The 24,573-nt window shown below is 34.9% G+C and overlaps 1 protein-coding gene across 4 annotated transcripts in view; it reads left to right on the forward strand.

The window, feature by feature from the left end:
- The window catches only part of LOC138327604 (protocadherin gamma-C4-like), a 41,961-nt gene extending 17,930 nt beyond the window's left edge, over positions 1 to 24,031 (forward strand). For all 4 annotated transcript variants that reach the window (XM_069273817.1, XM_069273818.1, XM_069273815.1 and 1 more), the window contains 4 exons: positions 12,982 to 13,108; positions 17,896 to 18,792; positions 19,189 to 19,256; positions 19,620 to 24,031. In XM_069273817.1, the coding sequence (XP_069129918.1) occupies positions 12,982 to 13,108; positions 17,896 to 18,194 (426 nt within the window). In that variant the 3' untranslated portion in view covers positions 18,195 to 18,792; positions 19,189 to 19,256; positions 19,620 to 24,031. The remainder of the gene's footprint in view (positions 1 to 12,981; positions 13,109 to 17,895; positions 18,793 to 19,188; positions 19,257 to 19,619) is intronic.
- Positions 24,032 to 24,573: the final 542 nt, after the last annotated feature.

Genomic DNA, 24,573 nt, shown 5'->3' on the forward strand with positions numbered 1-24,573 from the left:
AGGAGAAAATATGAAAATTAAATATCGTGTAAATGCTTTCAAACTTTTTCAATTTCTGATGACTTTTTAAAATGATTTCCAATACTAAAACTTTAAAAACTGTCCAAGAGTAAATTTTCATACATCCATTATCAGAATTGTCTATGTATTTTATTTTTCATCATCAAATCTCAGAGTATTTACCACATGTTGCTTTGTACTCGCTTGCATACCTTTGGGAAAGGCCAAGAAGTCAAGATATTTTTATTCTTCAATCCATCAAAATGGTATTTATTCATGACTAGCATCAATAATTCCCTCCTCCTCCCCTCTTTGGCCTTCAACTTCCTCCATTCAGTGTCCCTATGGATGGCTATGGTGTCCTAGAATATATTTTCTAGTTAACCCAAGCAGTAACATAATTAGTGTCGTCTTATATTTTGTCATTCTTCCTGTAAACTAACAGTAAAAAATTGGTCATCATTTAATATAATTTATAGTAATAACATTACTTCATTGTGATTACCATGTCTTGAATAACCAAATAGCTTGGCTATGGCTTAACAAATCTCGACTCTTGTCATTTGTTCATTATCATCTTAATTTTCTCCATTAAGAATAATGAAAGGAAAAAGTCAAATGAAAGGAAAAAGTCAAAAAGTAAGAACATGTTTTTAAATACCTCAGAGTTGATAGAAGTTCAAACTACCTGCACTTCAGTGAAGTCAATATTTCAGGAGCGACAGTACATGGCCTGTAACAGACACATCTGTTTGGTTGCCACGGTAATGACATTGCAAGGCTAAACCAAACATTAATAGTCTGCTATTATTTAGGTAATTTTTATAAACGACTCTTGTTTGCAAGTATAAATGCAGAAATAACAGGATAAAAACTGACTCTTTCTCAAAATGGCACTTAATTTGCCAGTAACATATCAATACACACGTGCAATAAAGGAAATTGTTGCCTTTTACAAGTCATAATCTTGTAAAAGGACAAAATCTTTTATAAGTATGTACGTGAGGAAACCATACAGGCAATGGTTATATGAGTATGTGAGTGCTTGCTAGCTTAAAGATACAATGATAATTGTGTAAAAAAATAAATAATACAGGTATAAAGAAATGAATAGATGAATAGGAACACTTGATTCAAATCTCCAATCTAAAAGTTAAAAAAAATATCCAATGAAAAAAAAAATAAAAAAAAAACAACAAAAAACGGTAGTGATAAAAAAGTTGAAGTGGTACATAAGTTGAAGGGGGCTGTCAAAATTCATTTCTTAATCCAATAAGCAATGATAATTGGGATAAAATGTATCTAAACTTTTGACGTAAAAAGTTCAAATCATATGTAGCTTATTCCTCAATGAATAAAACATCTGAGCTTCTCTTGATTTATTTATGTAAGTGTACTTGAGGTTTCTGGAGACCGTCTGTTAATACCCAATTTAAATGGTGTTTTGACTGTAAAACAGTGCAAAGATATCAAACATAATAGAGTGGCGCTAATCAGGGTTTTCTGGTCAATATCCTGCGAGGTTACCTCAGGTTGGCAAACAGAGAGATAGTACAGGGCCCAGTCAGAGCACCAGCACCATCCCAGACCTCCCATTGGCTCACACAGGAGTCTAGCTTTGATGGCTACTTGTGACAGTCATGATACACTGATTTCCTAAATCTCCATTATATCCCTCTTATCACTGCCGAATTAATGACCCATAATGTGGGCTAAAAATCAGAATTAACCTCTACTTTATAGATCACATGGCACTTATCTCCGACTTTTTAATTTTATCACCATTTATGTATAAAGGGGCTAGATCATTGCCGCTTGTTTTTAGATTTGGTGGTGTGTGCCGCATCCACAACACCTTGCCTGCTAGGGAAGCTTATTGGTTTAAAGACTTATCATTTCACAAAAGTCAGATCTTGTCCGATATGGTCAGTCTCCAGTGATACTTGCTGTTTTGAATATTGACAAACTGTTTGTGAGGCTATTAATACCAGACTGTTATCAGATGGAGGATGATGCCATTAGGAAGCTGATGGTGATTCGCACTGTCTGTGGGAGTATTATCTAAATAATAAGATGTCTATCAGGATAGTGACATTTTGTTTGTCTCTGACTGTTTTAATGGTGATAGGGGCTAGAAATGCAGCAGCTAATTAGCCTGTCTACCTGTAATGGTCAAGCACTGGACAAACTATACAGCCATGTGGCAGATGGCTTTTTGCTTATACCAGACACCGCCATTATGGAGATTCTGCCCTATAGGGAGCACATTTTAACTGTCAAAAATGTGTCAAAAATCTCACTAATCTGATAATCTCTGGTTTTCTCTCTAACCAGATGGGATTGGAAACATAAGATATATATATAGGGTTGTTAGCAAGAGTTTTACTGATCTACAGATATATCAGATGACCATTTGACCTTCCAGTTAAACCTCCGCTGGACACTGATTGCCTTTGGCCACTTCATGGTATGGTGATCATCGGTCTCCTAATCTGACAAAGCTTATCCCTGGGCCCCGATCATTGGCCTCTAACAATAGTGTAGATCTACAATACTGTATGTAGTTGGAGTTTGGCATTGACTTTCCATTCATCATTCTCACTGAAATTTTAACCTTGAAGCAAGAAGGATGGATAGATTGAAAAAAGTTTGTATGTGGTCTCCTTTACCAGACTTAAAATGTTATACTCCAGTACTGCAGATGGTGCTGTAATTTGTGCAAATGTGAGAAGACTGACATTTGGTTCATTTAGTTCTTAGCTTCTACTAGCTTCATTGTTTTCTGGGTTGTTTTTCATCTCCCTGCCTCTCTTTTTAGAGCCCTCTCTTTTTTTTCTTTTTTCTTTTTTTTCATAAAATGCCTCCTTGTGAACTTTGCACTTGAGCAGGACCTATATAGAAAACTAAAGTTCTGTGTTTCAATGAACTTAAAAGCACTTTTAAAGAAACTAAATGTTGGCATTAATTCTAAATTCAATTTTTTATCAAACTAAAAAAAATAATGTGTTGTACAAGTTCATCATAATTAATTTATTCACCCCTAAAATTTCATAATGGGCTGGTCCAATCTTTGAATAAGAACAGTCTAAATTTGTCTGCAGGGGATAACTAGTTAAGGGAAATTTTGAATTAATTTGACTTTTTTTTTTCTTTTTTTAGCCCTTTAGAACTAAGATATGTCTATAACATTTAATTGCCAGTCACAGAATATAAAACCCAGTAATCGAAATCCGTCTTAGATACTGAATTTACTTAACTCCATTGATGGGTACCATAAGATGAAATTTCCTTACATAAAGGCTTCCAGAAAATAACAACTACCGACTTGCGGATTTTACGAAACTTGAATCTTCTAGTTTGCTAAAAAAAAAACATTTCTACATATTCTATGACTGCTGTGTTTACAGAGTTTTCCAAATAGTATTGGAAAGTCCCAATCCTAGATGTAATAAATGCGTGAAATTGTTGTACATACACTGTGATCTTTTACTAATTCAAGCAGCAAACGACCTGTGATTTTTGGGTAATGACGAACAGTCTCTGAGTTATTGACAGCTAATGAGCAGGAAATAGTACATAGTACTAAAACCTGCCGAAGAAGAAAAAGAATATCATCTCAAGCTTCGTCTCAAGTGGTCACTAAAACATGTACATATACACCGCTTTTCAGTCTTCGTCAGCCTGAACTTTCAATTATAGCTGATGAAGGGTCTCCAAAGACTTGCGTTCTCAGGGAAAGAAAGGTCGTGTAGTAATGCAAAAAGATAATAAAACGTATTCTCACAGTCTCATCCACAAAGCTGATTTCTTTCCCAATTTTAATCGTTCTCGGTTTTTTTCTAGTCCTAAATGTCGCCCTCTGTGCTAGACAAATAAATCTTGCAGGTTATATTTGATTTTTATAGAAGTCTTATGATAAGTTGACGTTATTGTTTTTAGCATGTAAAACTTCAGTAAAGTATGGGAAATCAGAGTCTTACATGCACAGTTTGAGGCTTATATTGTTTCAGAAGACATATTACTATTCATGCCATAGGTTTTATTAGTTTGGAATTATTTTCTACGTCAAGAACGAGATAATTCTCTTTGTTTAGATATGTTCAGCACAAATAGGTTGCCATAGAAACAACAAATTTGTCAAACCTGTCTTTAAAGACCACCCAAGGGTCATTAGTCTTGATCCACAGGTCAAATGTGTTTTGAAATGTCTTAGAGTTCCAGATTGTCCATTTCGTGACCTAAAGAAAGTGGTCCTACTAAACATGTGGTCTCTATACAAAGGTGGTGTATATAAAAATGTTCATCGTTAATGTTGATTCTTTCAAAAATCAAGTTCAAATTTCTAAGTTTGATTAACATCATGAAATCATCATGACCTTGATTAACCTTGACAGGTCGATGTCCTAAATAATGGTAATGTGGTATAGATAAGATAATACCTAGGTTACGACCAATGCTGGTCCAGATGTCTTCCCCAGAGTGGTCAGTGACAACATCAACAGAAGAAATCAGAAATAAATCTGTCTACAGTTCTGAAGAATCTATCTGGTTTTTCCCTTGATGACCTCAAAGTGCATTAGAGCAGAGGTCAATAAAATCGGTGGAGTATTTGGGGACGGTAGATCATCCAATCAATGATATGTGGGCCTAATGAGGGGACCCAGATGAGTACAAGCCCCAAGGGACAAATCCTTCATCAAGGGTTTGTTAGATAAATCATATCACGCATGTACCTGATTGACAAAGTCTATTGCATGAGAGATTGCCATTACTTTCCTGTTCTATTGGTACAACAAAGACCTTGCACACAAAAAAAAGTGGTTTATTCTCTAAACCAAAGTGTTTTATTCTCTAAACCAAAGTCAGGAAATCAATTCCTCTGATTAAAACTTTTTTACCAGTATTTTTATGGAGAACCAATACAGACCTAAGTAAATTGTTTGGTGTATGTTTGAGTTTTCCTGATATGTTTTTCGGTCATGAAGGATAGTCTCAGTTCTGTGAGCTGAGCCAGATTGGCTAACATATGTTGTACGTGACAAGCCCAGACACCATTGTGAAGGTAATTCTAACATCTTCTTTTTTTTTTTTTTTTGTGTGTTTGTAATAAAGTTTCTATACGATATCAATAAAGAAACAAAAGAACGAGACGGATTCAAATTATAGAATTTACCTTTGTTGCAATTGTGCATGTTGCAACAAATATTAAGGTTAAAGGTATATCCAGTTTAAAGAGACAGTATATCAAGGTTTGGGGGCATTTTTTAAGATTTGAGGGCATAATTACAAAAGGGAGTTTTGTAACGTGTGTCAGGGGTAATATGTCAAGATGTGATGGCATAATTACAAAAGAGCTAAATTTAAGGTGTCAGGGAAATTATTGTCAAGAGTGAGTTTTTGTTAAATATCTTCGTTACATATTTGTATGCACTAAAGGAAATGTTATTGACTTCCATAAAGCCGGAGATTTAATGTTTTTTCTTGGTTTATTTTGGGAAATAGACTACAATGTAGAAAAGGATTGTATTGATATCTTCATTTACTGTACAAACCTCCATTTCTTTTTATAGTTTGCTATCTTGTCGATTTTTGTAACATGATCCTCAAGAATATTTTTCCATGAAATATCTATCAAAACAATCTAATAATTTTTGTTTGGACAATTTGGGGCAAATTAAAAGATAGCAATTTGATGAAGTAGGTTTTGCAGATGAATTAAAGAAATTTCAAAGGATGAAAAATTGCATCTAATGATCAAGATAAGAAAAGAAAAAATGATGTAGACATTAATGTTTCATATATTTAAGTGCAGCCTCCTGAAAGGAATTAGCGTCACATACTGCAAATGAATGAATAATGCTGAACATGTCTGTGGTGAAGATAAAAATACTATTTCATATTCTTTAGATAAGAAAGTTAAGGTACAAGTGTAATCCTAACATTTTCTCCAAGTAGACGGCAAGATCGCAAAATGGCTCCTTCACAATTTACCAGGTAAATTATGGGTTGTTTGAAGTTGAACAGCCCTTGATAAAGAAACTATTACTCCATAGACTGAAGTTAAATTTAAATTTAATTCATCACTCTTGTACATACTGGTATATGACGTCTGCTCAATTCAACTCATTGTTTTCAAAACCTAACAGCACAATGTTGGAGATGTTTTTGTGTTGCACTTTGCTTTCAATGGATCAGAAATGTTTCACTGGCATGAAGCAAGAAATATGAAACTTGAAGGAAGTAATGGTCTGTCACATTTTAAGAGATAAAGCAAGGAATAAATCACATTTCACAGAGAGCCACGGAATCTCCTTACAATCATCCACACCATGCACACAAGTATGCTATTTTTTTACACATCGCCGAAAAGATCGTTTATCATGCTTCGTAATTAAATTTAGATACATGAGCATGAATTGAAGAAGAGAAAAGGTATTTTTTGTAGATAATTAAAGATGAAACCAAGAAAGTGGGTTTTATAATCTAAGGATTTCTTGTTTGATTTTTCAGTAATGGGCACGCGTTAAAATTAAAACAGAATGTGAAATATTGAAATAATTTACTGCAGACATTGTACAGTTGCACATTTTTCAAATTTTCCTTTTATTGCTGAAATTATGCAGATGTGTATGATATGCAGCTTATGTTTTGAATTGTGTGTTGATGTAATTTCTGCAGTCTCGCCTTCCCTCAGACACATACTAACCATTACAAACGGTCGGACTCAATTACTGTGTTTCGGAGTCCTACACACATCAATTCAATTCAAATTTTTAACTGCACCATGTCTGCCTTCTTTGGGGCCCCTACCCTCCCAACGGGAGTTCTGCAGCACTCTGAGGAAACGGTTCAATGAAAACCCTCCCCTTACCGTCAGTAGCCACATGCCCCATTTTGTTTTGAACCATAGCAACCTCAACCAGTTACATCGCCTGGCTTTTGTCATATTTAACTCCGATTTTTTACTTTAATACAATAGTAATTTCACTATGCTTACTTCCTGTGTGCGGAGCATCTGTCTCGGCCTCAAAGTCACAACAGGAAGCGGTTTGAAGTATTTGGCAGCCTATTTATTTCCGAGTGTTTGGCTTATTTGAAGAATTACATTGTCAATGTTACATATTAAGTCATTTGAGAAAAACACTCTTCCTCCATTTGGCACAATAAATGTTTTAAATATCTTGATTCCCTTTTGAACTGTTTTTTAAGAATATGATGCGTTATCTGGAAAAATTATGTCTGCCTTCCGTCATCATTTTATTTACTACTTCCTTCTCACAGTATCTTTTTGATAGGTTGACAGGAAGCCAGGATATATCCTTGTAACAAAAGCGAGACGAAGCTATAGAGATCAATCTATTGGAAATTGACTTTTCTTATTGTGTTATTTTCTTTCTGAATTGGTTCCTATTTCGGGTCTGATATTCATGATATATATGATACACCACTGTTACAATTTCTATACAAGTGATTGTAGCTGTATCCAAGGAAACACATTTGTCTGTAACATTCCTAATGCTCGTCCTGAAATCTTATTCTCAATTTCCATATGTAAAATGAATCCATTACTTTGTTTGTACACAATCTGTTGTATACTCATGTCGACCAATACGTCTTTATTTATGGTATTTTTCTTCTCTTATATTTAGTTCTTCGAATATTTTGCCTAAAAAGGTACATTTAACATAAAAAAGCAAACCCTATTTATGCAATATAATTAAATTTATAGATTCAACTTTTTTTTCACTATTTTTCAGGGAACGATGATTTAATCAAATTTCCACGTGTAATGGATATCATTGTTTTGCTGACAGAGAGATTCTACATTATAATAAAGCATGTTTATCTACTTTTCAATTTTTTGTTGGATAAAGTTGAATATATTGTATTTTAGAAAAGTTGCCTTTGGAAGAAAAGCTTTATATATATATACAGTAAATTTTATGTCGTAGTCATTCGTATGCCTAGCAATAGTCCTGTGCCTTATGTATTGAGATTCCTGGCTGCTCACGCCAGGTGATGAAGGCCAAGACCTGAGGGGGCTGGTCTCCGCACTGAACCCGATTTATTGTCCAGTTATGGTCCCCTCTGGCAAATAGCGGGCTGCTGCTTGTCTGAGCGATGCACTTAAAGCTCAATAAACCTTCAAGGTTTTGAGAATGAGCTGACAGAAATTGCAGGTTTACTACATGTAGCCCATGAAGACTTTCTGACAGTCGGTTCTAGAGACATAGTAAAGTTACGAGCATTCCTCATTAACATGTCCGCTCCTCTGCTCCTGTATTCATCATGGAATTCTCCCTCCATTTTATGTCTTCCAGATTAGAATCTGAAAAAATTTTACAAGGAAAAACAAAGGTTTTGGAATTCTAAAGAAATGTTTATAGCTGCCCTGAGAAAAATAGCCAACGGATTCCCGAGGATCGGAACGACCTTTTTATTGTTTGTCAGAGATTTCTTCTTAATAACACAATTTTTTTGTATGGGATATCCGATTCTACCTGAACTGTAGTCATGAGTTGACATTAACAACATGGGGCAGTGACCATAGCTCCTTATCACTAATTAGCGGTACACAAGTCAAAACAAATCAACCCAAAGTACAGGAGAGCTCGAATTAAGGGCAGTAACTGTCCGAGACTTCCTTTGAGTGTTTTGGGTCGGCTGTGCCCATGGAACAGTTTATTGCTCACCTGTTAACAAGGTCCGCTCCAGCTGGGAACCCAGGCATAGGCCAAACATACGAAACATTTCTGAAGGTCCAGTTTATGTGGATCTAAGATGTTATCGTGTGGTTCCTTAAATTGTTCCCACTATTTGTTGCCTTATTGTCAAACAAAACGATTTTAAGATGAAGTTTCCATCATTATCTCGGACAATTACATCTATATGTCTAACATTTTACACCTCTCCTGCCCATGATCTCTGATCAACTGATAAAGGATTTTGTTGTCATAAAAGTTCCCAGTCCTAGAGAGAGGTTATAAAAGGGGGCATAACTTGGTTCCAAGTTGCCAAAAGATATGTATGGATGGGAGTGATGTTTTATTTGCACCATATTACCCTGTTATGCTCTAATTTGTGTGTTCCATGTTGGTAGTCGTTCAGACTCGAGTATTGATCAGTATTCGGATGTTTGACTTTTATGAGATACTATATAACTTCCTTTGTCTATGACACCACCGCTAGATAGCACACACAACTGTCATTCCCTTCCTCTCCGTCCCATTAAAGGTCTAGGAATCTCAAAAACCTGAAGAAAACATAAAATCTTACAATTTGATAGAGAAAATATCTTATTACGGTTCAAAGCTCCTTTTATAGAGCCAAAAGTAGCACAAGAATTGTTGTGATATGTTAAAATTAAACTAGGCTCTCGCACATATGGTCTGTCTCAAGCGAGGTAAATTGTTCTGATTTAATACCCTCAGGGTAAACCGATTGCTCATCGAACAGGTAACTGGGTGAAACATTTGGCTAGGGTTCATCATAAGGGACCCTATGTAATTCATTTGCTTGTTTTTAAATTGCTTTTACAGGGGTTCTAATTTTGTCAATCTATTTACAAACACTGAGTTTCAATATCTGACTAAAAAACTTGTACCAAAGAATCTTCCTATGATTTAAAAATCAAATTTACTTTTGCCATAAAAAAAACTAACATGATTCCCGGAAATTGAACCTGGAGCCCCTATATGGTGATTTTGCTGATTGCAATTGGTCGCAGCATTATCGGAGCAGGCTAATATAGAAGCATTTACATGGAATCAACAGCTAAATCTCGTCTGAATGTACGGTTGAAAAAGTCCAATCAAACTGACAGAAGCCATCATTTCCTGGTGGGGTAGGCCAACATTGTTCATAGAAGATCTTTTAATTGGCGCCACATTGACCTTTTGAAATTGCTACAGTATCTGTTCGTAAAATAATCTGCATCAGGAAGAGTCAGGCACTCGAATTCAGGCAGGTATTATGTGGTTTTCACCTGTCTGCAAATTATGTGATTATTTCTGACATATATAAGATGAGTACAATGATTTGGTCTGACAGCCCTTGGGAGGGAGCATGTGTGTGTGCCCCGCAGGTTACCATTAAGGGCTATTATAGACAGTGCTGGATACCTTTCACAGGGTCCAAACAACCAAAAGCCAGGTTTACACAAAACCTTACTGTAACAAAATGAACAATATTGAAAAGCTAGCCTCTCTGTTGATTGGCAACTGTCGTGCAGCTTTTGAGGATGAGAATAAGCTACTACGACTATTGTCGGGAAGTTTGAGGTTTTGATCTTTAGTTCCCCTACTGAAAAAGCTATTAAATGGGGATTTGAATTTGATGGAGCAGATTTAATTGGTTTTAACACAAGTGCCTTTGTGTTGTGGTACAATAAAGGAGGAAAATGCACCAGAAATTGGCTGAATTATTCCTTCATGTCATGGGTGCAAGGAATAAATTCTTCCAAATATATTTTTTTCAAAGACAGTGTTACATGTTGGAATAGAATTTTTAAAAAGTTTCGGTAATTGTCTTGAAATTTTATTTTATTTTTAAAAAGACTTGATTCCTCAGGCAATTATTTGAGAGCAGATTTTAGTCATGTGTCTCCTATATTTGTCTTGATTTTGGCTGCCGAAGCTTAGGTATTTGTCAGAGTGACAGAATGCTTGGAATGCTGTGTTACTGAAATCAAAATTCCAGTTTCTTAATTCCAACACTTAAATAATCCCTGAAACCTTTGAAATCTTGAAAGCCATTTCATGAACATTTGAAAGGTAAGACGGGCGGTTTTGGGAGTTGCTGACTTGTTGGAGGTTAAGAGATGATTGAGTTAAATCAGATGGTCAGGGAGTTATCAAACTTAAAGTAGTGACAGTATTGCGGGATTGTGGCAAGCGGTTAAATGGAAACGACTTATCTCTATATTTCTGACATTTGATTGAAATATACTGCACTTCACTTTTAACGGGGAAAAAAAATCCCAACGGTAACTGCCTTGAAGATTTATTATCAAGATTTTTCTGTGGTGAAAGGTTGATTTCAACACCACTCTCAGGAGTACAAAAAATATCTGTCTAAATTTTCAATATCTGAAATGAAAGAAGTGCTCAGCTGGAATTTGGAAGTGTTCTCAAAACCCAGCAGAGCCAATTACCATTATCACCCCTTGGTTATAGAATGGAATAGTCCATGTAAAAGAATTGGAATGTACCATTGCAACATTGAGGTCAATTAATGCTTATGCGTTTCTGTGTATTTATTTTATATGATTCTAAATAAATGTTCTCAAGGTCAGTTGCATTCTGAATGAATCACTTGAAATATTGATAAAAGTTTATGAAAGATTTGTATAATTTTATTTGTTCATATACACTTTAAACATACTTTGTTGCTTTGAAAAATTGAAAGAATTGCATTGTCAGAATTTGTTAAAAATCATTATAAACTCCATTAAAGGGAAATTCAATCAATGAAAACAAATGATTGTATTGAAAATGTTTACGATAATCCTAAATGGTAGTCTTTATACCTATAACTTTGACTTCTTGTCCTCCAAATATTAAACTGAAAAAAGAAATGATTGAATTTTATTTGGGCCTGTTCTATAATGAATTAAACACTGTTTTGATCAACACGAAATGTGCCATGAAATAAGACCCTAATGTTAATACAGTTGTCAGTCCATTTAATCACTATTGATGTGCCTACAAACCTGTTAAATAAACGATCAGAGGTAAACTATCAGCAAACTGTCGTCAATCCTTTACAATTCATCGGCAAACGCTCCCAACAATGACTCGACGTGACAAACAGACATACACCACATAAATATGATTTGATAACGGCTGTTTGGACATTCCAACAGTCATCTGTACTTGGTGACAAAGCATTTAATTTGTCAACTTATCGCTTCAATTGAAGCAGAAATGGCCGTGATTTAAAGTGGAGATAGACACAGTGCTATCAGAACCTGCCCAAGGGTTATAGGGATCTGGTTAGAATCGACGGCTATCTTAATTCCTCGAGGATATATCGCCTACATTTATGTATTGCCAAATACTGACTAATATACCACATTGTCTTGAAATCTAAAATACGATCTTGAAATACACAAAAACTTTACAAATTTGTTTAACAAGTAGAAGAAAGATCGATGTTTAGCTTATTTTAGATATCATAAATACAGAAGTGTGATGTTTGTGTGCATTTTACTGATTGTAGAAATGATAAAGAGCAGTTCATATAATCAATACAAAACTTGCAGAACTATAAATAAATACTACTTCTTGTGATGTTATTTTTCTACAGGAATGTACTCTTGTAAATTCAGTTGATATTTGCAAAGCATATAATATACTTAAACTTATAGAAAAATCTTCCATCGTCATTTGCTAGCGATTGTAATTATAAACATTTGAGCAGAACAGTCACTAAGCTAAACTCATGTCATCCAAGAAAGTGAAATATTGTTCTAAACATTGAATTAATATTAAAGAATAGTAAATTTATAAATTTATTAATTTGTTTAAATCTTATTCAGCATACTTCTCAGTTTAAATCAATTATGTTTGTTTAATAAATCACATAAAGCTATTACACGGACATAATAGCACCATCATTTTGGCTCTGATTAACGATAATAGACCGTCAGTTTCACGCTTTAAAGTCTCTAATTAATTTACGGAAGCCATTGGAAGAAATGCTGATGGGCCAAACATTGAGTTGGTTGATGTATTGTTTTGTTATTAAACATTTGTTTTCCTTCACTTAAGAAGTTTGAAAAAGCCAGAAACATTAGTAAATTATTCTTGGAGATTTAATTAAATCTTGATTTCTTCTATTTCAGAAATAAGACTTACAAAACATTCTTGATGTCAGGTTGAATGAAATTTTGCAGGATCATTTTCCAGAACTGTGACAGATGTTTTTTTATTTTTCCATTGAGAATTTTATTAATAATCTAATTTCATTTTGTCATTGCAGAGCAAAACTTTTCCCAAGAAGCAGGATGACGATCATAGCATCGTGTCTGGTGACACGAACGCCAGCGACAGTGGACGTGGTGGCAGTGACGATGAAAACCACGCTCCGAAACCTCCCCATACTACAAGTAATTATCTTTGTCATATCTCATAACTAGCTCAACATAAGTCGTTAGTCAAACTGTTTGTCTCAATTAAACTTAGCCTCTCGTTAACCCCATTACCTCCAAGGTGACGCTAAGGTGTCTCGCGATATTAGCTTTATTTATAGATCTTTGGATTATGGAAAGATAACGTCTGTTCACATTTTAAGTGTAGAATTGTGGCACATTACATTTAATTGTTTTTATCATATTTACTTTAACTGGAAAATATCATTGGTCTTTTATATAAATATTTGACAACATATCCACATCATGACATACACACCCCTCCCCCACAAAAAAAAATTAAGTTAATTAATATAAAATCATAATGTAGCATTATGAATTACATAGACAGGTGTCTTGGCTACAGGAAATAAAAAAAAAAGATACATTTGAATAATGTAAAGCACAAACTGACATCTCCATCATCAGTCAAATCTGACAAAGCTACTGTTTCTGTATACAGAATTTAAAATAAGCCGTTATAAGTACTCTGTATTGGGTGTAGGATGTTCTGCTAGGTCCATAGCAGTGTAACTAAAGCTTAGTAAATAAATTTCTGTGGTAGAATGTCTATTTTGGTACTCTTACTGAATCCCAAAACTCAATAATTACTGGTCTATACTCACACAAAGTATGTTTTCAGTACAAACATGTTTTTTGTATGAAGCACTCAATGATTGGTTTAAAGCGAATTCTATCAATAACATCCCCGAAACTATTGCACTTTATCAGGTTATTTCAGAACATCTTTTATGGCATTGGCACTTTCCTATGATACAGTTACCTTTTTGTCAATATAGTAAACCCAGGGACCATTAAGCCATTTTAACAAACTTATACATTTGATTACAGTGTATTATATGACTATAGGTCAAGTTAATAGTTTTGGGATTTGAAGAGTTATTGCCCCTCTTTTATTCAATGTTCTGGTATATATCCATGAATTAAACCTTATTAACAAATTACTGCATACTGTCCTGTATATTTGCAAAACCATTATTTTGATTGCAGTAATTAAGCTTAGAAATATTTTCTCTCAAATTGATGACATCACTCACACAAACTGATGATGTAATAAGCAAGACATGTTCAAAATAGAAGATCACTTCACGAGAAAACAGAATAATTATACGTTTGTTCAGATTATTTTTCATATCCTGTGTGATTATGGTGGGAAGTAAATGGATTTATTACACAGAAGTTTATTGCAGAGATTTTTTTCCGAAACTCTCATTTGAATTCCAGTCGTACATATTGCTATATATTTTTGTATGTACATGCAGGATTGGTATGAAAGTCTTTGCATTGATTTCCATGACGTTAATTCCTTATATCAGTCTGCAGACCCAGACAAATTACCTAACTGCTGAAAAAGACAGAACGTATTTAGATTTTTAATTCTTCTTTTTTTTTGGAATATTTGTCAAAATGATTCTCGCCCCATGAGAATTGAACAGATGAAACTTCCCCGCAAATATATCAGCAATAGACTTATGAATGGTCCCGGCCGTCTGCTTTGACAGACTAGGAAGGATGAAAGTTCTCATCAAATATTTCAGCTATGGAGTTATAAATGTACATGACTGTCTGTGATGATTGTAATTCTTTTAGATCAATATTTCACCAGTGGAAGCTTTATAAGTAAACAGTTTGAGTGTACAGACACACTTTCCACACCTGACCAAGACCTTTGACCACCCTAGCCGACACCCGAACACCTTTTTCACAGCTAACTGCTTACATCACGGTGTTAGCTCTCTAGGGTTCTAATGTTTACCTCCAGAGAGCTGTTAATTGATTTAGGTATTTACAAATATGTTTGGACCTCTGTCGTGGAAATTTAAAGTAATTAAATCCTGACATTCCAAACAAAAGCAGTTTGACCCTGTTAATGTCATAAGTACTAGTTCTGGGGTGTGCTGAAATGTCTGATACACTTGGGCCTGTTATTAAATTTGAATTCAGTCTGCATTTTACCAGGTAATTTGGGGTATTTTTCTACCACATTGACAGTTTGATGTACTAAAAAACGTCCCAGGTAGTTATTAACGATCTTCGCACAGGTGAGAACAGTCGAGTCAGGTGTTTATTTGGAGGTTTGGAGCATTGTTACAGCCCTAGTAAATAGAGGGAGGGTTTTGATGTGCAGTTTTGTACCCCACCCCATGAGGCAGATGGTTGAGTTTTGTAAACCTGATATGGAAACACTTCACCGAACAATAGCTGGACTAATCCTGTCTCACTGGACACTGGTCAGCTCGGTCACTTATTGTCCATCTGAGGAGCTGGTCTTTGATGCTGGACATGCTCTCTTATTGTTTGTTTGTCCTTTTGACCAGAGGAGCCCCAACAAACAGATCATTACAACATGTAACAAACTCTCTTGAACACACTTAATCGGCCATTTGTAAAATGCTGGATCCCAGTGGTACACAGCTACAACTAGTTCATATTTTACAAATCTTTATTCCCCTTGTTGCTCTGGCTAACAAGCTTTTGGTCGAATTCTAATTGTCCATTTGCAGACAGGACTCCTTTCTTACAACTACCCTGAGCATGAAATTGAGTTCTGTAACAGTGAGATGAACGTTGAAATTGATTAGGGTGTCAATTGATGATTGAGAGAAATGTCTCACTGACATCAGACAATGACATCGACGCCTGTTACCGGATGCTGACTGCTGAGAAAACAGTGTCAGATATTAACCTGTCTGTGGAGCATGTTGGCCACTAGAAGGCAGCGTTTTTTAAGCAAATGTCAGACATTTTAAAATGAGCTTTCATTTTGATCTTCCAAGTATAAATTTCTGTTTGAACAACATTGACTTCACTTAGTTGGTACTATAGGCCAGCATTTCTTAGCAAATCTCAGATATTTTAAGATAAGCCTTTATTTTGATGAACAACCTTGACCTTGTTTGGCTGGTAAAAGTTTCATATATTTATATTTCAAGATGGCGAATTGATTCATTTTTTTATATCAAATCATTAGCATTTATCAATTAATGGATTAATTACAATATTCAAAGGCAATCTTAGAAAGAGAATTGAGTAACAGGGGAGACCATGCAGTTCCCATGTCTGAAATGTATAGTTTTCTGTCTCAAGGTCAAAAGTCTGAGGATGTAAATTAGGCCGTGGTGTCCGAGTGGTTAAGATGTTCTGACACATTACCATGTACAAGCCCTCAACTTCTAAGTTGCAAGTTTGAATCCCATATAGGGCTTTTTCCAGTTGCTAATTGCTGGTCAGTGGTTTTTCTCTGAGTACTCCGGCTTTCCTCCACCTCCTCAATCTAACTGGCACATCCTTAAATGACCCTGGCTGTTAACTCATTCTCCCCTGAAGACACATTTAGACCCTTCTAAATTTATGACTAGAATAGTCCATTGTGAAATTTGAGGGGCTGGATAAATTTTATAGGATGCTAAACTAAGGAAACCAATTGACCAATCAGCAATGGTAGAAGATTTCTTACACGTGCTCCACTTACCTCCTCCACTGCTGTACATTTGGTCATACCACACGATACAAAATCAGACTCTAAACCAAATAAAGACTGTAAAAGATTCTTGTAGTTGATTTAAAACCAGCTTCCAAATGGCACATGTACCTTTATTTCTGATCTGTCAACTTAGATTTAAAGATTTGTTGATAAAGAACTACACTAAACATCACTAAAATACCATTTGTTGACCCATGAGCATTCAGACATTTCAAATTTGGCCCTTGAGTAAATATGTATTTTGACATCCTGCATAACTTGAACTAGCTAAATAGGTTAGAGCCAAAAGTCTTTTGGTACCTTATCCAGAAACCAAATCTGCAGGTATCACATTAGGGCTGTAAAGAGATGTGTACGGATCGTAACATCAGTACCTAAACACAAACAATTATCTTCTGGTTATTGTGTTGTCATTTCTGTACTTACTGCCCCTATACCATTGTTCAAAAATTGAACTATTCAGGCTTAAAGTACTTTTTGTGTATTTGGAACTGCCTTCACATTTCTCTTTTTATAGGGCGTAATGACAAAGTGACTTAGTACTTGTGTATGATAGTTAACAAACACCATGAAATCATTAAAAAATATTAACCAATGAAAATGATAAAATTTTATTAACTTAAACATGGTTGCAACATGTTGCATTTTGGTCACTAAGATGGCCAACATCATAGCTAAGTATTTAAATTGCCCCCCCCCCTGCATGACAAGCCACTGAAAACCTCACTCTAACTAGTTCACAGAATTTTAACGAGCAATTCAGAAACAGCAGAATTTGAAACATGAAAGGTGTGACTGCTGGGTTGAAGGAACGCTTATATGATGGGTCTGTTAGCTTTGGTAGTGAGTGCTCCAAGGCTGTGGGGCTTGATTTTAACATCATACTGTGCATTCGTATTTGTGATCGCCCACTCTCCATTATGTGTCCGATTCCTTATCAGTGTGTTTTAAATAATAGAACTATACCATTATCTCCTTATATAACATGCTGAAAACAGACTCGGGAGACAAAATCCAGAAATTTTCCAGTAAATCACCAATAGCTCTAGGGCCCATTAAAGAGAAAAATGACACTTATTTTTAAAGTGGAAATAAGCGACAGTTTAAAAAGACAACCAAATTAAACGCCTTACAGTTGTTTCTCTTCAAAAATCAATTATTCAAATTTAAGTTAATATTTGCTCTTGGTGATAATTGCATAAATTAGCTGTAATTGGATTTAAGATGAGATTTTAAAGATGTTATTATTTATTTAATTTAGGTACATTCCATGACCCAATTCCTCAAAAATCGTGGTTCGAGTTCCAGCGCCCACAGAATCGGGAGATGCAGACGTTTTCATTACATCGTCCTGGGCCGGGATCTCCTTCAACGAGCTCCAAGCCTAACAGCTATCGTGACTTTTTGCCGAATTCTGTTTCAAATGTTCAGATTCATGTGACGGCAGAGAAAACTAATCGGCCAAAAAATGGCCTAAATAACATGTCATTTGACTCGGGAAAATTCTCGCCTGCACCAACACTAGACATTTCACAAGACTATCGAGATTGTGTTGTATGACATTGGTGTGAATGTAAACTAAATTTTTTATATATTATGTGACGAAATTATAACAGCTTTAATGTGTTCAAGTGCTTGTTTGCTGGAACTTCATTAGAATTCTTATTTTTATGACAGAATGACATCTTGATGCTCATTCTCGCTCTCATATTAGGACAACTGTAGGACAGTGAGAATATTTCACCTGGATTCTAGGATTTCAGGTTACCCATAACCTTCTATGTCAAGGTCACCTTTGGAAGTTGTATATTAAGGTCAAGGTTGGAATGTTCACCCATTGCTAAAGTAGAAAAATAAATAATCAAGCTGATGAGTAACAGGGACATGTCACATGACACTGTGGGACAAGTCACATGTCACATGACACTGTGGGACAAGTCACACAACAGATGAGATTGTCACATGACAGAATGACAAGCCACATGATACAGAGACAAAGCCATCTAGACTGCTGATTAGGAATTTTAAAAATTCCATGGCACATGGTCGTCAGGAACTACGCTGGAGTGAGAACAATGGGAGACAATGTGATGGAAGGAAAAAGGAGAGAAAAAACCTTCAGATGCCTCTTCTTATTGCAGTTTTCTGACGACTGCTGGTGAGTGAAGCTGTTAAGAGTACATGCATGCTATTTCCCGTCGTGTTCATTTAGAAAATGATATTGACATTAATGAATGAAGGATTCCAATTATTTTGGGATAGAAAGCCTAAGCAGTGCTAATGTCGTCAGATCCTTGATCAGAACAATATTTCTCTGTGGGGAATTAGACGAAAAAATTGACAAGTTGCTAAATGGATCATAGACCAAATCTGATAGTTAATGATAATGTGAAAATATCTCTCGCCACGTAATGTCTGTCATCTGCCATAAAGAGTACGACTTGATAATTCCTGGCTGAAATGTGGCTGTGTCGTTACGGCAGGGAGTGTTTATTTCTTACGTCTGTCCATATTTGATAACTTGTGAGTAATATAATGTAATCTTTTTCTCTAGGTTGACGTCTTGCTGTACACAATAATAGCCACTCGCGTTTCCACCAGCGTCATAACGACATAGTGAAGGTAATTACGATACATGTAAATCATTTCCAGTCTTTCCTGACAATAACCAACACCTAAGTGCAGTATATGTGACAAACCACAGTCGAACTCTCTAGGAAGATTTTGGTCACATTTTCACAAAGCTGTGCAAAATCTTATCCTAATTCAATAGTTATATGGTGGTAATATTTCGGAAGTTATGAATTTTAAAAGACACTGATGCACAAATTACAAGAATTGATGTCTTGGAGTTGAGGTAATGATAGTAAGCCATGATAATCTAGTGTTTGAGTAATACCCAATTTATACTGGTTATTTTGTGTTTTGAAGAATGGTTATGGATTTCTTGGTATTGTCATACACTCCTATTTCTTATCGTTTCAGAGATCTGCGAATGACAAAGAATATTTGGTGATTTACTGGTTGTAGAGCCCATAACGGAACAGTCCCCGTTTACTGCCGTAAATAATACTGCACAAATGCCACGGAAGATGGAAACGGTCGTGTTTTAAATGGCAAGACAGTGGAGATTTGGTGTGATAGGAATTAGACGAGCTATTATCTGGTATTTGGGAGAGGCTGACAGAACATTAGTCGTGTGGACCTAGGACTTATGGGTAATCGCCTGTCTACATCTTGAGATCATAAATCATATCTATTGTTCCGAGTATCTCCAGCACACAATCTAACCTTATAGACACTCTTACACGAGAATCGCCCAAATTGTTGTACGCTCGCCCGATCCATTTGTTTGAGACATCGTTGGTGTGTTTTGCCTCACAAGATCAATATACAGATAAGCTCAGTTTTATATTAAACGTTCCAGTACCTATTTGGAAATCATACATTTACCAACAATATTATAAAGTAAATTGCTGGAGTAATCGGACAGAAGTAATGTGCGGTGTCCCCAGGAGAGCGGGGCTGGGGTTGTCCTCAGGGCGGTGGGCTGATACCACAAAATTACATGTCACATTGATGACATATGAAAGAGATGGCTCAATGAATACCAGCGTTCCTTGTTCAATGTGTATGAGAGAAAAGGGGGCAGCATGTAAATACCACCAGTTACACAGCTATGAGGAAGGCCTGCATGGAATGGTAACTGGCTCCTTAGCACTGTTTATCATATAAAATATCGTACATAGAAACAAATTAAGTTATTATGAAAGATCGCAGCGAACATGAGTATAAAATTAGGAGATAGTGTGTGAGTTATGTGCTTGATGTGTAAATATTTTTGTATGTCCCTCTACAAAGTTTATATCTGCAGCGTTGCAGTACACGCCTGTAAGTCAGAGAAGAGAAACCATGACAATGTAGACAGTAGGGATGCTGTGGACGACCTTGTCTGTCAGGGATGGTCAAACTCCTGCATTAGTCACTCTGTAAAGTTTTGTTTTGTGTAATTTAAAGCTTAGTGTAATGTTAGGGAACGCCTGACTGATTCCTGATGGGAGGGCTGGAGTGTGGAAGTGTTTAGGGGCTGTTTCATCCTCGGGGAGTTTCTGATGACGACAGTAGACTCTAGGCTCCAGCGAGCTACCATTAAACAATTCGACACTATTACAGCACACAACTTGATCTAGGTTATACCAATATCTTTCTTTAAATGATCTATACTGACACCCTTTTAAAACGAGAATAGAACGATTTCAGCTCGAGTGATAAAAACATTTTATTGTCAATGACCTTGGTACTAGAAGCATCAACCCTTAATTGAATTGTATATAAGCTTCTGGGGGAGAGGGTATAATATGTCTTAATGATTCGCTCTCAGCTGCTACTGATTTCTTGACATTAACATAGCTGCTTATATTTTCGAAAATAATATTAAAAACATAATCTTCATATACATGTACCAGTATGTCTTGACATGTTAGAATGCTGAACTGGTCTTTGGTACTAAATTAGGGACAAGTGGAGGGCTGGTGGGTGTAGGGTGGGATGAAGCTAAAATGGTGACCCCAGAGGTTTCATTCTTATACAAAAGCTCAGAAAAATTAACCACTGAAAGAGGGGGGAAGGGGAGGAATTTTTAGCAAATTTATCAAAATTGTCAGATTTAAAGCATTAGAATTGTCAAATTTTAAGCATTAAAATTGTCAGATGTGTTTACCCGTAACATCACTTGCACCTTGAAGCTGCTGATCCACAGTTATTGACTTTGCAATGCCTAAGTTAGATTTGAGGATATTAGATCGCATTTATATATGGCTTTAACCATCGGTATGTGTGTACTTACAGTGTAAGATTGAGACAGAGGTATTTTATGTTGACAAATTCCCAAGACAATTTTTTTTGCTTTTTAGCAAAAAGGCAAAACAATTGAAGCCTAGTTGGAATGCATAACTCTTTCACAAGTGAGATGTTTTCTATCTATTGCTGTAGTTTATATGTGTCTGCTCCCAAAAATCATGAATTTTCAATGAGTCTTAATCTTGATGAATTGTCTATTGGCATGATATATTAATGAATTGGCTGACATTTTAAAGTTTGGTCAACTTTGTCAGTTAAACGGTTTCACAATACTGTTTTCAAATAGTGGAATTGTTATTTGTATTTCACCATTTTTGTGAAATTACTCAATCAGTTTACTGTTTATTAGCTTTTGATAAACAACAAGATAAAAAAATCCTTTTAATATACAAAATGTAGTTTTATGACACAAAATAGTTTGTAAGGTTATGCTGTGAACAGATTTTTAAACATTAAACAATGTTAAATTCCCCTGTTATATACATATTTCGAATTGAAGCTGACAAGATTCTACATCATTCAACAAAAAAAATCCAAGGATCTGTCTGTCAAAAGTGATTTGTCACAAGAATATATTCTCTTTTTTTGTAGTCTTGATATATCCTCTAATGTATAAAGCAAATGTACTTGTGAAATGAAATGTAAAGAACTGGTAGCCATAAATTACATGATACTCTGTAGATTTGAGAATCCATTCAACTGCTTTCCTGCAACCATCTTTGAATAAAAAAACAAGGGGGAAAAAAAGAAAAAAAAATTCAAAAAGGTTAAATAAAAAAATCTTTAATAGAGTTTCCTTGTACATCAAATTTATTTCAAACTGGAAGCATGGCCTTTAGATTTATGAGCAATGTGTTTTGATAAAACATATTCAAGTTAACGGGTTGACATTCTGCAGGAAACGTTTATGAGAATTTCAATTTTTTGTTTTTTCGAAGACAAATTTCTTTTGAATTAGAATATTATGGGAAAACTTTCTTCAAAATGTTACCAGCAATTTGAAGGGACCAAACTCATCAACATTTTTAAGCTATTTCCTCCTCAAAATTGCTGTTGAAGAGAAATGGTGACAGGGTGTCAGGCCATTGCTCTGATGGAATTATTTCATTGGTAAAAGCTGTTAATTTGATTGCATCTTTAGTGTCGACACTGCGCCCTATACAGCGACAATTTTCAAACGAGACATTGATTAGAAATGAAAAATTCATTTCTTATTAAAATAATTAGATTAATTTGTCAAAATTGATTTGAAATTGTCTATTTTTAGAATTTATCTAATATGGGCTATTTTTATGGTGGCCTGCAAAACAAGAAAATTCTTAAGATCATTTCAGAAATGAACAATGTGCTACTAAAACTATAAAAATTCTTTTACTTGGTGTCCATTTACTTTAATTGTAGTCTTTCGATGGATGTGAAAATAAAAAATATGTTTGAAATAGAATTACCATATTAGACCCAATAAGTGCCCATGTCCTACACACGATCTCTTTTTGAGGCCTCAAGTTATACCTTGAATTGAAATCTTTATAAAATCCAGGCAGAAAATATGGATATAACATAGTTTATATATCTTATTTTTGGAAATTTATTTGCAGTTTAATTTTGACAATACTCTTGTGAAAGGTCTACAATTGGTCCACATTAGTGAACTCAAATTTATCAATTAAGCAACTTTGGTGTTCATTGGGATTATTATGGTAGATCAAATATAATACAAGTTACTAGTGAGATTGTGTGCTACTATTGGCAGATGATAAAGGTATCAATCGTTAATAATATGAAGTATTAATGACTATACATAGGAATAATGATTGCCTTTTTAGGGATATAGTCATTGCTATCCGTTAAGGGATATGAAATAAAAAATCATTGGGGTAAAGTTTACATCACATTAGATACACTGTATTTATTCATTATTTTACTGTTCATTTTTACACAACTGCATTTATGGACCAATGAATGCAAAAAGATGCCATTGAAGACTGCCATGTGATGTGTGCAATATTGTGTATACCATATAAATTATATGCTTGAATGAATCAGTATATCACTACATCATATGTCTTATGTCCATATAAGAAGTATGGATCAGTCCCATGTAGTCATGGAATTTGTAAAGGTCAGAGTTCACTGTGGTTTAAGCTTGTTCATTCCATATTTAGATTTAGCATTCCTAAGTATTTAATTATAAGTAAGAATTTCAGAAATGGATTTATTGTAATATACACATAGTACTCGCTCAACAGTTGATGTTATCTTAAACAAATTCAAAATTATTTGTGACATAAAAAAAATATGTAAATGTGTGAAAATGTTTGCTCTGAGAATTACTCAAATAGTTGTGTATATAGGAGAAATCCTTGTGCTTTAGTGTATGTATCTGACATGGCATTGCTGTGTTTCCCCATGTCCTTGTGGTATTATACCACACAAATCTGTTTGTCTAAATACCTGAGTCCTATGAGAATGCATCTTTTGTAACTTTATATGTGTCAGCTCAAAGAATCAAAATAAATATTTATTTTTATTGCTTATATTCTTTTGTTTCTTATCTATTGCAAATGCAATAAACGTTTGTACCTTATATGGTTTCATGTTCCAATAAACGTTTGTACCTTATATGGTTTCATGTTCCAATAAACGTTTGTACCTTATATGGTTTCATGTTCCAATACTTAGCTGTAGTAGAACTTCAGATTGTACAAGAATTGTACAAACGAATTAAAAAAAATGTACTAAAGATATGAAGTGTTGTATAGACCCCAGTTTTGTTCAAAAGTGTTGTACAGAAGAAATCAGTGTTGTACAAAAGAAATCAGTGTTGTACAGAAGAAATTAGTGTTTTACAAAAACAAAAATCAATGTTGTTTCAAAGAAGTCAATGTTGTACAGAAGAAATCAATGTTGTACAAAAGAAATCAGTATTCTTTCAAAGAAATCAATATTGTACAGAAGAAATCAATGTTCCTGAAACAAAACACTGGGTTGGTACAAAAGACACATTTTACAAAAAAAAAAAATATTTCAAAAGAGAAAATGTTTTGCAAAATGATGTAGAAGACTTTGGATATACACA

Source organism: Argopecten irradians, chromosome 7 (assembly GCF_041381155.1).
Source record: "Argopecten irradians isolate NY chromosome 7, Ai_NY, whole genome shotgun sequence".
NCBI classification, from domain to species: Eukaryota; Metazoa; Mollusca; class Bivalvia; order Pectinida; family Pectinidae; genus Argopecten; species Argopecten irradians.